The following is an 18,533-nucleotide window of genomic DNA, read 5'->3' on the forward strand; positions in this document are numbered from 1 at the left end:
TTTTAATGTTTCTAAGTATTTCTTTAAAATATCTAGGGCTAATAGCAACATTCTTTGAAGCCTATTTAATACCAACCAACCTACTTAAACCTAAATCATTTTCTACTCATATTTTAATTGAACAAATTTTAACCCAACCAAAAGTAAAACGAGAAAATTTAACATTAGCACCAGAGGAACTTGAAAAGTCTCCTGATAGGAATGACCTTTTCTTTGGAAAAAAATTATATATACAATTCTAATATCAATTTTTATGTATCTTTCCTAAATTCCTCTTGCTATAATCTAACCTTTATTATTATTACTTTTTAAAGGCAATAGCTAAAATCACCATAACACAAATACTACTACAACCTATTCTATAGGAAGATTTTTTAGCACTATTGGACACCGTAGGCCCTCAAAGATTTTTAAGCTATGTACATGCAGTTCTTTTAATAGTTCCTCTCAAGTTCTACATGTTCATCTTTCAACTATCAATGCCTTCCTCCAATTACCCTTAAGGTTTTGGGGGGCCAGTGTAAGGCACTGAAAGCTGAGAGTTAAGATCCCCAGTTTTCAGACCCAGCCCCACAGGAACCAACTATATAGGACACTGGACAAATCCCTGAGCTTACCTATCTGGATCTCAGTTTGCTTTATATAAAATGAAAGGATTTGACCAGGATAGTGTTTCCCAACCTACTTCACATTGTAAATATTTGTTCAGCACACTGGCCAACAGGAGGGAGTTTGGAGACACCATATAATGCTTGATTTAAAAAAAAATTGTTACATTAATTTTATAATTATAGAAGAAAAAGTTTAAATAAAGTTTGTAATAACATGAATTAATTTCAAATCCAACCTTCTCCACATTAGGAACAATTTTTCAAAATAACAATGATGCTTCATTTTTGCAGAACACACATGAACTATTAGGCAGTCACCTTACAGCAAACTAAACGGCCCATCAGACACACATCCCTAGGAGGATCCAATAAAGGCAAGTACAGAGATTCAGGCCAAGAGCAGGTCCCCTCTGGGGAACACCCCTGCTATCCTGCCCTCTCATCATAAGTGGGCTGCACCTTGCACTAGGTGACATGCTCCTCAGGCACCCAGAACACAAACTCTGACAGTAGCTCCAGGATCCCTTCTCCACAAGTAGCTACACACTCTGTGGCTGGCTGAAGTAAATTCCAAAAGGTAAAGCACCTCCTTTAATGTACTCAAAACATTAAAAGGAGAAGTAACTGTTAGGTGTCCATCATGCTATCTGCTTACAAGAACCCCACAGCCTTCCTTCAGATCCCACTCCACTAGAGCCACCCTCCAGTGAGCCACACAACACCAACTGGAAGCTCTGAATTAGAAGACCTCTAGCAAAACCTAAAATTACACAGTAGTGCAGTAATCATTTGACAAGTGTTTACAACTATGTAGGGTCTTTTATTTTTGTTCTTCCTTATCAACTCCTGCAAGCACAACATAAATTAACTTCGAACAGGTATTACATGCACATGGTAAAAATTATTCAAAAATTACCAAATAGTATACTAAAAAAACTTAGTCTCCCAACTTTGTCCTGGAGGCCACCAGCTCCCCTCACGACTACCAAACTCTCATGTATCCTTCCAGAAATATATAATTTATCTATATAATGTACAGTGATGTTGACATGTAAGTACATGTTATATTTATATTTTAAAACCACACAAATGGCAAGGATACTATACATGGAGTCTTACATCTTCCTTTTTTTCTCTTAATATATCTTAAACATGGCATCATAACAGTACACATAGTGTTGTCTTATTATTTTTAAGAAATACTTCCTAGTATTCCACTGAATAGATATACCATCATTTACTTACTCACTCCCCTACGAATTTATGTTTAGATTGTTCTCGATCTTTTGCAATGACAAGTAATGCTGCCACAACTATTCTTACGTGTTTATTTAACATGTATATAAAATCTTTTAGACGATAAAATTCTTGAATAAAATTACTAGTTCAAAATATATGTGCATTTTTTTATTTTGAAAAGGATTTCCAAATTGCTTTCCACAGAAAAGGAACAGTTCCTATTCCCACCAGCAATGTACGAGAATGACCATTTCCCCTTCCCCTCTCACCCTCTCCAACTTATACTTGTAACCAATCTTTTCTAATTTGATAGGTAGTAAGAGGCATGCTGTAGCTTTTATTTATGTTTTCATTATAAATAAATTGCACATCTTTTCACATGAATTCTCTTTGCTCATTTTTTTACTGGATTACTTTCTAGGAGTTCTTTGTATATTAAGAAGAAATTAGTCCTTTGTGAAAACTGTACAAATAAGATTTACTACTCTGTTTCTCTTTTCACTTTATGATTTTTTTCTCTATACAAAATTTTATTTTTATGTTGTAAAATTCAGCAATATGGCTTTGGTTCTATTTCGTACTTTGAAAGGCCTTTACCGTTCTCAGATCAAATTAAAAAATCATTACCCTACATTTTTTGCATATTTATTTTCATATTTAAGTTTTTTGACTCATCTGGAAGCCACCTTTTTTTCCCAGATAACTAACTAGCTACCTTAACACTATTTATTAAATAAGTCTTATACATTGGGTTCTTATATATATATATTTCTGGTCTCTATCTGTCCCATTGCTGTCATGTGCCAAACCACATTACTTTTCAGAACATTTAAAAAATCAGTTTACATATAATATACAAGTATAATAAAACCAGAAATTACTGGCTTGCTTTAATATAAGAATCATTTTGCAGTTCCTATGCTGAATTTATATAATCAAGTTCAACACTATCATCATGCAATTATGCATGTTAGTTGATACTTATTTTGGTGTTCAGTATGAACCTCAAATCTTTTTTCAGTACTGTATTTATGAACCATATCTAAAAAGCCAGTTTTTCTAATTTTGTACATGGTCAGTTTTTTTACCAAATTATAAAACCAATACATATTCTCTGTAGAAAATCTGAAAAATACAAAACACACCTTCCAGAGATAAACAACCTTTATATATTGGTGTATTTTTTCCTGTATATTTAATGAATGACTATTTTGTAAACTGATTTTTTTACATAATATATTGACAGCATTTCCCCATATTATTTTACATTTTCTAAAGCATGATTTTAATGACAAATTCTAATATATGAATATGCCCAATCTGTGTAACCATTTCCCAATTGTTGGACATTTGGGGTTGTTCTCTGTGATGACTATCATCTGTTGACTTATTTCTGCACCAAATGCTTGTTTCAAGCACTGTAGTAAGCCTTGACTGTATAATGGCGAGCAAAAATGAACACATAACCAGCATTTAGGGAGGTTATTGGGAAAAAAAGACATTAATCTCCAACATATATAAAATTACAACTATAGCAAGTGTTATGAAGGAGAGTTTACGGAGTTTTGAGAGTCTGTGATAGGGAAGGCTTCCCTGAGGAAAGATAAATCAAAGTTTAGGTGAAGGAAAAGGAAAAACGTTCTAGGCAGAGGGAACATCAGGTACAAAGGTCTCATTGTGGGAGGGAGCATGGCAAGAACTAGGGACTGAAATAAGGCCAATATGGCTGGAACACAATGAGCAAGGCAAGAGGAACATGGCTCAAGCCATGACTGGATAGAAGGTAGGGGCCAGACTATGAAAGACCTTGTAAGAAATGTAGATGCCACCACACAAGACATGTAGCTTTGTCCTTATCCTAAATGCAATAAACAGCTATTGAAGCATATCAGGTGGTAGGGTGATATAATCAGGTTTGTATTTTCAAAAGATCCTTCTCATTACAGTGTAGAAAATAGACTAGAAGGGAACAGAATGGATTGGGGTAGGCCAAGATTAGGAGGCTACTGTTGCAAATGCATCCAAAAACACTAGTTTAGACTAGGGTGGTAATGAATAATGAAAAGAAATAGATGGATTCAAAAGATAATCAAACTTTGCCAAAAGATTGACATTCATAGATTAAAATCCCTGAAACTGGAATTACGGGGTAAAAAAAAAAAAAGAACATTTCAAGGATTCTTAAATACATTGCCAAGCTGCCCTGCCAAGAGCAATTTTTGCTTCATTTGTAATTACCTTGTATCTGTTCCTCTATCAGAATTTTAAAATTCCTTTAAAATGACATAATCCATACTTCCTTCATGAAGCCTTCCCTGACTCCCCCTTTTGCCACCTGGACATGTCACTACACTTGTCATTCTTTGAGGCCTGGCTCTTATACACATTTCTACTATACTCCAAACTATGTTTGACTTATGTTTCCGTATCTATCATCTCTACCATACTGTAAACTTCTGGAGAGTAAAAGATGTTAATAACGACGGCACCTAAAAAAAAATAGGTCAATTTTGCACAGTAGGTTCTCATTAAGTGTTTGCTGAATGAATGGAATCACATATTAGCAGATTCTACTCTGTCCATAGATTTAAGAGGGATCCTGCTGAAGCCTCTGATTTACTGATTACTTAAAAATCAAATATAATATAAAAAGCTAATAAATTTTGCTACTCAGAACTTCAAATACATACTAAGTGGCTAATTATTTTGTGGTAAACCACTAAATCTTAGTAATGCTCATGAATCTTTCTAAGAATTGTAGCAAATAGACATCATGTAGTCTTAAACTATTTTAAAATGGTTTAGCAAAGGCTATGAACAAACAAGACTATTCGAGAAATTATTCGTAATCTGAGTTGTTGATAAATGCCATAATTTTCAAATTTTTAGTTATCTCAAACTTATTTAATAATCCACAAATTCACACAAAAAAGTGAGGTTATTAAGCAACTACAAAAATCTATAGAACACTTCTGAATTATCAATTTTTTATGTTGAAACATTTGATTTCATGTTTTACAGTTAGCATCTAGAACATCTAACATTTTCACTAGCTGGAAAGACTTCAGAGATGGGATTGGCAGAGTTCCTTACAGTAATCTTAAAGACAAGCAGCTCCCTCTATAGTCTGTTTGGCCTACTTTATTTAATTAATTGCTTTGTGAACATCTCACTCACATTTTTCTATTTACTCCTATTCTGCATCTCAGCAGGGAAGCTTTCTCAAAGGGTAATTCTGTTGAACCTGGTGCTGAGAAAACTGAGAGAACCATCTAAGCTGAACACGGAGTTACATCAAGCAACTAAGCAAAGTTGGGATGTGGAAACTGGACAACTTCCCAGGTCCACCTGAGTCAGCTCCTCACAAGGAAGCCTGAAAAAACACAGATCTGTGCTTAGTTATTTATAACCTTGCTTCCCTCCATTAAACAAGTTATCAAAATGTTGTTATATTGTTCAATACACTGTTATGTCAAAACGATGTTCAAGACATTTTAAAAATGACCAAAAGACAAACAGAAGAGGTTTTAAAAATAATAATTCTATCGCTCACAAAAAAACTTAACTGATTCTCTCAGGAATCAAAATCCTCAGTCAACAAGGGTTTAATAAATTAGTCATGATATACCATTCAAATTTGAACATGCAACTTTTTTTTATACCTTTTCAAATTTCACAACCTTAAGATATAAAAGCTTTTAAAACTAAGACACTTATTTCTTAAATTACCCAAGATATGCCCTCAAAGGGCAGGACAACCTGAGGTCAACTGGACTGTTTTCTAAAGCAGAAAAATACTTTTCATGCAATAACAGAAAAACTGAACTAGTAAAAATGTATAAACCAATCAGGTCCGAATTTATAATATAAATCTGAAATCACCACTTTTGGGGGCAAAAATTTCTTCTGCTGCCATTTTTCAGGATCTCAATTGTAAAGCAAACTCAGTTTTAAAACATCTTGTCTCCAAACCAAGACAAAGAATCAAGGACTTCCAATATTAATTACTATATATGAAAGACTTAAGTATGGTATTTTATTAACATAGGTTTATCAAGTGTTACAACTTTTCATTAACTTATTTTACTAATTCATGAATCTATAAATATAGTTTGTACTTTCAAACAGTGTCTTAATTAAAAGTTCTAGCATTTAGACTTTTACTAAGCCAGATTGACCTCCCTTTTATATTAATTATTTTCAGGTTTTATTTTACTGGGTAGACTGGAATAGTTTTCTTTGGGGAAAGAATTCAGAAGCAGATAATTGTACAGGTTTGTTTATGTTTACTTAATACTAATTTTACTGGGAGTTTCTGACGTGCTAAAAATGCTGCCTTGATTTCTGAAAGCTGTCAACTCTAAATGCATTCCAATGACTTCAATCTTTTTCACCTGTTGCAAAAACAAAACAAAAAATTTTATGTGTGAAACTGAACTATACTTACAGCAAACTCAATTTGATAATCCTTAACAAGTTGAAGTTCAGGTTTTTCTGTAGCAAGTTTTATATTCTCAATACATGTACAAACAGTCTTACTTTTATATTTTTACATTACATATTTCAAGATAGAATTTTTTAAAAAACAGTTTGGGTTTTTTTTTGGGGGGGGGCGTGTCTATTATAAGATGTCCAGGGGTGAAGAAATAAATGTTTCTTATTGTAAGGTAGTTCACGTGTATATTTTTTAAATATTGAGAAACACAAAAGTACAACATATTATTTATTTTTAAAGAATACTTTTTCATATAATAGAATTATTGCTAGCTCACAGTGAAATACATTTATTTCCACAAACAACACCTTCCTATAAAACTGAGCCTGAAAAATCACTCAGGGATACATATTTAATGACTTGTGTAGAGAAAAAAATATATATGTAGAAAAGTATTCCAATCTTACAAACTGTAATACACAGAAATGCCACAGTATATCTTATGAACATGCCCATTTATAAATTGGAAATCTGGCTGAACAGAGCTATATCAACATCACTATCTTTTTCTCTGCACCTGAAGTAAGAACAAACAGTATATTACACCGAAATTCCAATTAGACACAAAGACAGCACCACTATATTTAAAAGGGCAGACAATCTACAGTGTCACACTGGGAACAAATTGTTAACAGCATTCAAATCCCCCATCTTACAAGGTCCATATCATCAAAATCTTTTTCACTATTTTAAGAAAGAAATACTCTCCCAAATCTCACTACAAGGCTGACATTTTTAACAAAGAGAATTCACATTAAAAGATAACCGGTTGGAGTGCGTGCTTGCCTTTAGGAAAGCAGCGCTGTTATTGTGGTCGTCCACGGAAACGGTAGTAATAAGATGAATGGTGATTAGGGCAAGCAGCAGCAAGTGGGAAACGCTAACATCTCAAGTCCCACGGGACAATACATAGCTAGAAGTAAGATCATCCCTTTCTGGGGGCAGCTCCATTATTTCCTGTAGGCAGTTCAAAGCATGTAGACAAGCAAAACAACTAAAAATACCCCATACATTTGGCCACTATTCTATTTATATTATCATAAGTCCCCAAAAGCTTTTTTGAGAAAGTAGCTTCAGTCACCGTTGTATCCCCACTTCGTTCATCAAAAATAGTTTTTTTGGTTTAAATATACGTGTACTTAACAACACAACTCTACAACCCAGCACAGGGGCATTTGAAATGTTTGTGTCCCTACGAAACGTCCGCTGTTAAGTGGGAGATTTTATGTTGGGCACCGTAAACACGCATTTCCTACTTCCAAGGACGCAAATTTCCCTGAAAGCACTGCACCTGAAGACGCTGCCCGGTCCCCAGACTCCAAGGCTGTAAACTCTCAAGAGTCACGACCTACACACACAGCAAGCTGAACCGCACGGTCACCTCAATGAGAAAGATTATCTGGCCCCAGGCGCCACTCTTCAGCCTGCTGCGTCTCCGGAAGGGGCAGAGGAGAGCGCCGGTAAGAAGTGGCAACGAAGAGCGATTGACAGACAACAAAGCTGACACTTTCCCACTCTTAAAAACCATTTCCAGAAAGGGGCACTTGGGAGACGTGAGAGAATGGGGTGGCGGGTCCGTGGTACCACTAGCCACCGACCTCAGAAGCCGGGACCTGCGAACCCGGTCAGGACGCGGCGCTGCCACCTGGCCAAGCCTCCGGGGCCAGAGCGTTGATCGCGGGCGCTCACTTCCCCAGCAAGCGACCCAAGGGCGCGCATCCAGCTCTCTGATGCCGCACGCAGTGTCAACACTAGGCGCCCACCGCCTCCCCGCCGGCGGGGGCGGAGGGTGCCAAGCAGCGCTCGCACGGACCCACATTTTTGCGCCTCTTGTCACGCACGGAAGGAAAGACGAGGAGGGCGGAGGGGAAACGCGGGAGAGCTCCACCGAGAGGACCGGCGGCATGCGCGCGTGTGCGCGCGGCGGGGAGGGCAGCTCCAGGCGCCTCGCTCCCGCCCGCGCCCCGCGCCCGCTTACCTGCCGGGGTCGCTCCGAAGACTCGCACCACGGGCACCTTCTTGACAGGGGCTTGGGTGAGGGGGGATTGGCAGATATCCAGTCCCTGCAGCGGGCTGGCCATGTAATAGTCGGCAGTCACTATCCTCACTGAAAACATGTTCGCCGCCGCCGCCACCGCCTCCTTTACACTAGTGACCTGGCAGTGGCAGCAGCAGCGGCGGCAGCTCCTTCCGCAACGGCGTCCCCACAGCAGCGGCGGTGCCCCCACCCCTTACACACAGACTCTGTGAGCGGCGGCGGGCGGGGCGGTGTAGGCACTGTTGTCGCTGCCTTCTCAAGAACACCCGGTGAGGGGCAACAGGAGACAAGCCCTCGCGCTTTCGTCGGTGCTGGTGCTGGTGCTGGTGCTGCCGCCACTGCCGCCGCCGCCGGGAATCACACGGGCTCCTCGGTCCCAGACTGCAGCTCTTGTTGCCATGATGATGATGTCACGGACGCAACCACTGGGGGAGGGGAGAAGAAGGTTGTGTGTGTGGCGGAGGGAGGGCTGAGAGTAGTTGGGGGAGGGGACGCGGCGGGAAAGGGAGGGAGCGGGCGGGCTCCCCAGCGGGACACCCTGGCCAAGAAGGTGTTTTCCTCCCCGCCCCCGGGCACGCTGGGAGGGTGGAGGCTGGCGGAAAGCTGGACCCGCGCCAATCGCAGGGGATCGATGACTCGGCCAGTGGGCACGACCACCTGGGTGAGGGGCCTCGGAGGGGGTGGTGGAGTGCCGATGTCATGGATGGGCGCGGAGGGGCTTGCGGGAGGGTGGCGCCAGTGTCAGGGCCGTTTGGGCGGCTAGGCGGGATTGGCCGGAGCTGCGGCACTCGCCCTGCCGACCGCCATTTCACATCCCGCAGAGAAGGCGGGGGCAGCCGCGCAGACGGCTTTTTACAAGGTAAGGAAACCCGCCCGCGGGAGGAGGGAGTGGAGGCGCAGATCTCGTGCCGCCGCGGCCTCGTGGGAGGGGCGAGGGCGCACGAGCGCGGGCTTCGGCCTATAAAAGGGCCGCCCCAGCGCTCCTTCCCGGACGTGCTGCGCACTCTGCCAAGCTTTCTTTTTTCCTGGTGTGCTGCAGTCTCTGCGCCTGGCCTCTTAATGAGATTTATTCACGCTCGGATCTGCTTAGCTTTGCTCGGAGTTGGCAGAGCCAGTGCACAGGAATGCCCTCCACTGTGTTTTTCTCCCGCCCCTTTCCTTCCCTCGCCCCAATACAGCCTTCCTTGGTCTGCTTCCCGGGTGGGCAGGCTGCGTCCAGGTCGCGCGCGCGTACATGTAAGGACTTGTCCGCTGCTAGTGACTGCCCTCCTCTCCCTCCCCCAGAGGATTAGCCTTTCCGAGAAATTTTCTGCCAAAAAAAAAAAAAAGCTGATGAAAGTCACCGAGTTAGTTGAGGACTCCCAGTGTAACTCATTAACAGGTTTTGCTAGGTTTTATTATCTGAACGCAAAAAAGCGAAAGGGGGTGGGGAGGAACCGTTAGACGAAACAACTTTATTCAAAGAGGGGGAAGGAGAGTAGGGGTGCAGTTGTGAAATCGAGAAAAAAAGGGTAGAAGCATGTTGCTGAGTTGGCAATTATATTGGACCCGATAGGTTTTTTGTTTGTTTTTTGTTTTTTTGGTCTAACTTGGTCACTAATATTGGGTGTGACCTTGAACAAATAATTTGGTTTCTTAGGGCCTCAGTTTCCTCATCTGTGAAACGAGAATTTCATTTTAAAAATTCATAGGGGTTTCTTCCCAACTAAAAGATGAAACCACGGTTTCACATTCGAAATACGCCACTGAATTAGGACTTGACTCATTTTCAATCTACCCAAATTAGAGATCATTCCTTCACACTTGTGTTATACAGGTGTCTTTTAATAGTAAGTTACTATTTGAAGTGCTGTGAGAGATCCTTCTTGGAAACCATCATGGTTCTTCATGTAGAAAAATCAAAAGGCTCAAAGGGATAGATCACTGGTAAGAAGCTGTCTGTAAATTCCATAACATAAAATGCTAATAAGAATTTATGCTCCAAGGGATTTGAGACTGATTATGATAGACAGTAAATTAGCCTGCAGTTTTCAACCTCAGAGCATGATTATAAAATAGGTGGCAAGATTTATACCAATATACAGGAAATCGCCTAATAATATGTTTGAGGCAAAAATATCTTAAATTGATTTAACTCTTAGAAGGCTATGGCAGTGATTTAAAAATAGGATTACCATGTTAAAATGCATTTTCTGGCAAAACAAGTATTTTGTACAAGCTGAATGTCAGATGTGCAATACCAGGATTCTTGTAGCATTCTCTGACCCTAGAGTGTTCTTTTAAGTTGAATATTTTGACCCTTACTAAATAACATTTTGGGGGTGGGGCCTAGAAATCTTTATAGTTAGCAATCTCACCCACCACTGTCATCATTCTTAAATAATATAAAAACTGAGAGTCCCTGTACTGTATTGTAATCAAGCACATAATATTTAAATTACACTATTCGTAACTAGAAAAGGGTAAAAGCATCAAATTCACAGGTTGGCTATTTCTAGGAAAGTGTTTCTTTCCTTGTACTTCTTGAATCAACATCATTTACTTTTAGAAAAGGCAGTTGCAACCACAATACCAATCCTTTTAGACCTCCAAGAAAAGAATGTTCACTCTTGGAGGAAAACATTTGCAGCATGAAATTAGGATAGTGTGTTCATTGCATGTATTTGCGTTTAAGGGGATGTTCAACTGAAAATCTGAATACTCTTCTAATCACTATAAAATGATTTATAAATATGTACTCTTGAAGTATGAAGGAATTCTGAAATTTTGAGTCAGAGAATGATATTTTTAAACCATCATTTACTGGCTAAATGAGTTTGATCAGGTAATTTTTTTTTTTCAGTTTGTTTTCTCATTTATGAAATAATTTGTTTAACTACTTAGAACAGTTATGAGGTTCAAATGAGATAATGTACGTGAATGTATCACAATAAACAGTTGACATTCAGAAGTTTAACTCCTCTAAAAACAGAAAAAGTCATTTGAAATCATCTTATCTAATACAGTATGAGAAATGCCAAAATTGAACTCTGTACTTAATATCCTTAAAGCATCTCCTTTTTGGTTATTGTTGACTGGCTTCTATTTGCCAGGTAGTTTGAGATATAGTGGGAAACAAAACAGACATGGTCCCTGCCATTATAGAGGTTATAGTCTAGCATCTTAGAAATGTATTTTAGTAATATCAATTGACATTTTATTATCTCTTCTAGTTTACTACCCAGTGCTCATCACGTCATGCGTGCCTGTGGTAAAAGCCTGCCCAGCCTTCTGCACCAATACTGTTCAATGTCTGTCAGCATCTGCCTGTTAGCAATTTATAACCTAGAACAGGAGGCCATGGCTACCATAATTTTTTGGCAGATTCTACAAGATGGCTTACTCAACACTCATCCAACCCCTTTAACGTACTTTTTTGTACATTAGAAGCTAGAAAAGTAAAAACTACAGCTTCCAGACTCCCTTGCAGCAAGAGTGGTGGCATGAGATGAGTGATGTGCTGGTGAATGTTTAACAAAGACTGTGAGAGGGGAAAGACCCTGATTTATAGCACTGACCCATTTTCATGGTGTGAATACCACTAGATTACCAAAGTCACTTCACTGTATGTGGAGTTAGTTGGAGAAGATGCTAGTGATAGTAAGTTTACTTCAGCATATCACTACATATGACCTATTTTCCAGCAATCAAATGCACCCATTCAAGATGTGGTTGTGAAAGTGAGCAAAGTGATACCTCAGCTGATGTCTCAGGGAGGTGGGATTTTCTGGCAAACACTATGGTGGAGGTGTCTGGTTCTTCTGGGTAGCTGGGGAGGCATTCTGACATCCTTTTTTAGAATTCTAGGTGCTGACTGGCAGGTGGTGCTGGGATGGATTTTCAATAAAATAGACCTGTTATGTTATATGAGCATTCTTTCTAGTTTGTTTTTCCTGGATGTTATTTCTACCTGTGTATTATCCATGGCCTGGTTCTCTAGTCCTCTCGGAGATCCGTGAGCTAAATACTATCCTTTAATTCCTTTCTCTTAAACTAGTTCAGTCATGGCAAGCTACATAATTTGTGGGGTTCAGAGCAAAATTATGTTCAAAAAGCAGGAAAAAAGTGGCATATGTACTAAAACATAAAGCTTTTTCTGTCTTTTTTCATCTCTCCCTCAACTTGTCATGATTTTTCTATTTGCTTTTTTTTAAATTTATTTTCTAACAAGGTTAATTTATTTTATTTTATTTATCTATTTTTAGAGAGAGGGGAAATGAGAAAGAGAGGGAGAGAAACATCAATGTGCGGTTGCCTCTCACACGTCCCCAACTGGAGACCTGGTGTGCAACCTAGTCATGTGCCCTGACTGGGAATCGAACCAGCAACACTTGGTTCGCAGGCCGATGCTCAATTCACTGAGCCACAGCAGCCAGGGCTTCTATTTGCTTTTTAATGTCATTCTAATGTCAATTTTAAATTATTAGAATGAATTTTACCATTCATTTTTATATTGTGCAATGCTATTTATAAATGCAAATATAAGAGCATTTAACTCATTCATGGAATCACCAGGATTACACATATTTCATAGCTTGTGCATGCATATGTTCTGGTCGGCAGCCGTCCGTCTCGAGAGACGATGGTGTAGCTTCTTAAGAGTGTATCTGCACCAACGAGAATGGCTGTGCAGTCCGACTCGGGAGTGACATGGTATCTGTCTCCTCCCGTGTTGAATCGACATCTTGTGATGACGCTGAAGCTACAGAGCCTGGGCAGGGTGATATGGAGGGTCTGCTGTTGCCCATGCAGCAGACCCCCCCTCTCTTCGCAGCTGAAGGGTCCAAGGGAAAGACGGCGTCGATACAGCTTGGGTTCAGGTGCGCCGCAGGAGTTGCCGGTGTTTACATCAGAGAAGGAAAACTCTGACTCCAAAAAACCTCCGCTGCCTTGCGGCATACCTCTTCAGGGGAAAGGCTAAGGGAGTAAACCCCGACAGAAAATCTGGAGCCGGAGTCCCTAAGGCATGCATATGTATTTCATGCTTATCAGAACAGTATAAAAGTTGCACAAAACTAACTCGACTTTATTTCCCTTCTTGATATGCAAACATCCTACCAACCTGAGTAAGGAAGGACTGAAAGGAAAAGGAACTATTGGTTTCCCTACAATTTCCCTTCTTTCTATGTGATTATTTTCAGTGTTAAAGGTAATATAAGGAAGCAACACACACAAGTAAGAAAGGATATGATAGGGTTCTTCGGTCACTTGTATTTCTTAGGATGCCTTCTTTCTATACCTGAAGCCAGTTTTGGTTCAAATGGAAAACATAGCCTCTTGGAGCTGTCAGTACCTCTATTAAATCAGTCATTAATGTAACATGCTTGCCTTGTACTCATTTTGTAACTCCCAGAATTTCTATATATCGTAGGTCCACCAGAATCCTGTGCTTATGAGGCATCATGAAGACTGTATGCAAATGGGGTGACAAGGAGAAAAGGACACATACATTGCCTCCTCTGTTTGTGTGTATAATCCATTGTACTTCATTTGTGAATGGCCCTTGGCTGGTTTGGCTCAGTGGATTGAGCGTCGGCCTGCGAGCTAAGTGTCGCTGGTTCGATCTTCCAGTCAGGGCACATCAGAGAAGGAAAACTCTGACCCCAAAAAACCTCCGCTGCCTTGCGGCATACCTCTTCAGGGGAAAGGCTAAGGGAGTAAACCCCGACAGAAAATCCGGAGCCGGAGTCCCTAAGGCGGTTTGACGTTGTAGTCAACACCGGCAACTCCTGCGGCGCACCTGAAGCCAAGCTGTATTGACTCCGTCTTTCCCTTGGACCCTTCAGCTGCGAAGAGAGGGGGGGTCTGCTGCATGGGCAACAGCAGACCCTCCATATCACCCTGCCCAGGCTCTGTAGCTTCAGCTTCACTGGAGAGGACACTCCAGCGGCATCGCAAGATGTCGATTCAACACGGGAGGAGACAGATACCGTGTCACTCTCGAGTCGGACTGCACAGCCATTCTCGGCGGTGCAGATAGACTCTTGGGAAGCTACACCATCGTCTCTCGAGATGGACGGCTGCCGACGACGACTTCATTTGTGAAACAGATGCTCAAACTTAAAGATATTGAGATTTTCAAAATGGTGGCTAAAGAGCATTAAACCAAGCACTGGGCCCTTTATGAGCACACAGTTGGCATGCCCATGAAGTTGACCCTGAGTTCTGTGTTTTTCAAGGGGCTTCTCCTGATGTTTTGAATGAAACAGTTCATCGTGCAGGATATTTAACGTCCCTAGCCTCTGTGACAGAAATGCCCCCGAAGAGGCGTTACTGCTCTCCACTGAACTAGAGTAGACTCCACTGTTTGCAGCTAGGAACCATAATTGTTACGGATCCAAGAAAGGTCATGTGCAGTTTTTGATAGTGATTCTCAAGCAGAGAAATACATAGTTAAGTTTAAAAGATTTAAAAACTCGCACACCTCGGAGAGTAGAATTACAGTGACCTTTTCCCCCCATTGTCAGAAAATGGTACCACGTACATTGGTGATGAAACAAATATTTGGATGAAAGTTTGACCATGATCAGTGGGTTTTCTGTGTCACATGCATTATAAATGTTAATTGACTCCAGATAGATGGCAATTTCTGGTAGTTAAGAAAAAGAGCAGAGAACCACAGAAAAGCAGTGGGAACCATCTTGCTTTCATTATCTTGATCAATTAGCTGATGGGGAGAAAAAGCCTTAAAGGTAAAACTAAAAAAATTGTCATAAGAAACTATGGTATTTTAATATATTAGATTTTGAGCCTATTTCACTCTCTTTATTTTTTTAAGTTTTAGTCCTTGATTTAAGAATATTAACATCATGCATATTAGAGCTAAAGCAAGATATCCCAAACCATTTGGTTTCCTTTATCCCTATACTAATAGCCATGTAGAGATTAAAAGCTCTAGCGCTGTAGACCTGACCTTACCTTTGCTAATTCTGAAGGTAAATTTTCTCCTCAATAAAATGGAGATAAATAGTATATTATCTTAGGTTCTAAGTCATTTCACCAAAAGTCAGTTCATTAAAAGGTAATTTTACCAAAAAATACTTTGGTCAAATAAATTCAAGATGAATATTCCCTAAAACAAGTATTTGGTAAAATATAACTGATTCTTTAGTAAATTAGTTTTTAGCAAAAGCAACTGTTTTCCATCGCTCTGAGGCATATTATAAGGACTAAATGAAATATTGCAAACTAAAAAGTGCTTAGCAAAATGTTTAATAAATCTTAGCTATAATCCCTGCAACATCCTGACTTCAAGTCTTACCCATTCTCTCTCCTGAATATTCCCATTCCTGTCCACATAATTATTGTCCTTCTGTAGGCTTAACTGCCTTTATGTGGACATTGAATAGTCATTTATTTGGTCTCTAGGCTCATTCCCCTCCAAACTTCTTTAACTCACTACTGAAAGGGTGATCTGTCTACCACATAAGTTTTAAATTATCATCTACAATATAATATTTTATTTCACCTTCCTTTCCATTTATCCTCTAGGGCCACTGGTATACTTGTAATTCCTTAAATATACCATTCTTTTGGAAAAAGCATCAAATCTCTATGCCTTTGCCTTTCTAACTGGAATATCTTCCCCCTTCACATCTCCTGTCAAAAATTCAATTCTTATTAATTTTTTAAGTGTTAACTGAAGTGCCACTTCCCATGTAAAGGTTTCCCTGATTTCGCCAAGCAGATTTAGGTGTTCTTCCTAGACTTCCACTGCTTTTTGTATATGCTTTTGCTGTAACTCTTAGATTATTGTAGTTTGGTAGTTTATTTACCATTCTAATAGACTCTTACGTCCTTTAAGGAAGGACTGTATCTTTTCATATTTTATGTACTACAAGTATAGTGCCTAGAATATAACTTCAACATTAGCTGAATTAAAAAATTAGAAGTTCTACTTACAACCTGCTCTACCGCCTTCCCACCACACATCCATTTTACAGATCAGGAAGTTGAGGCCCAAAGAAATGAAGCTATTTGGTGAGAACCCATAACTTCTCATTTTAGATCTATTACTTTTATTCCTCTACTGTAGAGAATCTTCTGAGTAGCATCTATATACTAGTCAAATTCTGTTGTAGGAAATTGTCGTGTTAGTGTCTTTCCATTCATCTCTAACCTAGGCCATGGGCAGAAGGGCATAGTAATTTGACAAGATTTTCTTCCTTATTCAATTACTTGGCTGCCTTTATTTTTTAGTAAATTCAGTGAAATTCAAGGTTAATTATTCTTTATGTCATTCCTTTCCTTTACCTTCATAGAACTCAGTTTTCTTAACTACTGTGGTTGAATGTCTGATGCATGTAGTTCAGTGGTTCTCATCCAGGGCAATTTTGGCCCGTAGAAAACATTTGGTGAAATATCTGGAGACATTTTTTATTATCACATCTGAGACAATCCTGCTGGTATCTCATGGGTAAGAGTCCAGGGATGTAGCTAAATAGCCCTCATAACAGAAAGAATTACCTGGTCCAAGGGTGTTAGTAGTGCTGAGGTTAAAAACCCTGATGTATTCCAGATTTTTACTCATTCCTTCTTCTGGTGTCTTGCATATATGAAACCATGATGGAAAACAAATTCATTCCCTTCCAGAAGGGATTGGAAGCCCTACGCAATTGCTATTAACTCCACCCACTCTCAAAAGACTTCATGCAGGTCCCCAATTTACTCATAGTACCTGCCTGGTATAAGAAAGGCCCATAAATATGTATTGCCTGAATGGTTAATAAAATATTTTTTGGCTGAAGAATGGGGTTTTCTTTCTTTTTTAAACTAAAGGGAAGTCAAATTAATCATTGTGATGGGAGATGAATTTCTCTCTCTTCTCATCTTTTTAACCAATTAATTTTCTCAGTTACAAGGAGAAGCAAAACTTATTAAAAACAATTCTCAACTCTCCTACTTTCATAAATTATCGGTAATAGTTTTAAGGGAGAGACCAATGAGCCTATAAATTAAAAATGATGTTTGGGGAACAAAAACTGAAAGAAGTTTTCAAAATAGAGTAATATTAGAACTGATGCCTGAGCTCTCCAGGACCCTCATTTAAATTACCTATCCAGAATTGATACCAAAGTGCTTCCAGTGAATTATGGCTAGGAAGGAAGAGACCAAATACACATAGAGTAAGGTCAGATTAAGTTCCCGATTTAATCAATATACAGAAACAAGGTATCTATATAGAGCAGCATATCTCAGGGTAGCTTTCTTTGGCCCCAAAGGCCCCACTGCACTTTTCACAGCTTAAATCACATTCCAGGAAAATTTTCACTAATAATCTGTGTTATTGACAGTGAACTCTTCTGGGTTTTGATCCTCATTTTACATCCTCATTCCAGGGGCTAGGCAAGACTTTTCTCAGTTGTGTAGATACAGATTAAACACTTAAATTTCCTTCCTTTCTCAGTAAAATACATTTTTTCAACCTTAAGGGTTTTAAATGCATAGCATAGGAAATATGGAAAACCATTAAAAATATATGGAACACTCAATCCCACCCAGAGGCAGTCATTACTAGCATTTTAGTCCTTTTTTTCCTTTAAAAAAAAAAAAAAAAACTTCTAGAAATACATAGTGGAAATAACGTCTTTTTAAAAAATATATATATATAAATATATATATATATTATAGCAAAGGTATTTCCCATGAAAATGAAAATTCTTTGCATACATTATTTTTTTTCTTTTTTAGAGAGAGAGGGGGAGAGAGAGAGAAGAAACAATGATTTGTTATTCCACTTATGCATTCCCTGGATGATTCTTGTATGTGCCTTGAGTGGCAATTGAACCCGCAACCTTGGCAAATCAAGATGATGCTTTAATCAACTGAGCTACCTGGCCAGGGCCATATACATTATTTTAATGAATGCAGACTGTGCTGTGCTATGGACATACGATAGTTTACTATTTTCCTCCTGATGGCCAACAACAGATTGTTTCGTATTACACATTATTATAAATATCCCACTGAGCATTTGCTCCATTTTGGATCCTACCCATACCTTTTCAAGAAACTTACTTTATAGTTCGTTATGTGACAACATCAGTTCCTGGTACATGCCATGTTTCTCCTCTCCAAAAAAGAGAGAATTGTACATGATATTCTTTCTGCC

At 39.3% G+C, this 18,533-nt stretch overlaps 1 protein-coding gene and 1 long non-coding RNA gene across 7 annotated transcripts in view; one reads left to right on the top strand and one right to left on the bottom strand.

The window, feature by feature from the left end:
• REV3L (REV3 like, DNA directed polymerase zeta catalytic subunit) overlaps positions 1–8,783 on the bottom strand; it is a 151,306-nt gene extending 142,523 nt beyond the window's left edge. The window contains exon 1 of the mRNA XM_090279762.1: positions 8,324–8,783. Within this exon, the coding sequence (XP_090135888.1) occupies positions 8,324–8,462 (139 nt within the window). The 5' untranslated portion in view covers positions 8,463–8,783. The remainder of the gene's footprint in view (positions 1–8,323) is intronic.
• Positions 8,784–9,053: 270 nt separating this feature from the next.
• The window catches only part of LOC150007621 (uncharacterized), a 108,586-nt gene continuing 99,106 nt past the window's right edge, over positions 9,054–18,533 (top strand). For all 6 annotated transcript variants that reach the window (XR_016511641.1, XR_016511642.1, XR_016511643.1 and 3 more), the window contains exon 1: positions 9,054–9,242. This is a non-coding gene — a long non-coding RNA (uncharacterized LOC150007621). The remainder of the gene's footprint in view (positions 9,243–18,533) is intronic.

Source organism: Furipterus horrens, unplaced genomic scaffold, assembly GCF_987537825.1.
Source record: "Furipterus horrens unplaced genomic scaffold, mFurHor1.1.pri manual_scaffold_6, whole genome shotgun sequence".
Taxonomy (NCBI): Eukaryota; Metazoa; Chordata; class Mammalia; order Chiroptera; family Furipteridae; genus Furipterus; species Furipterus horrens.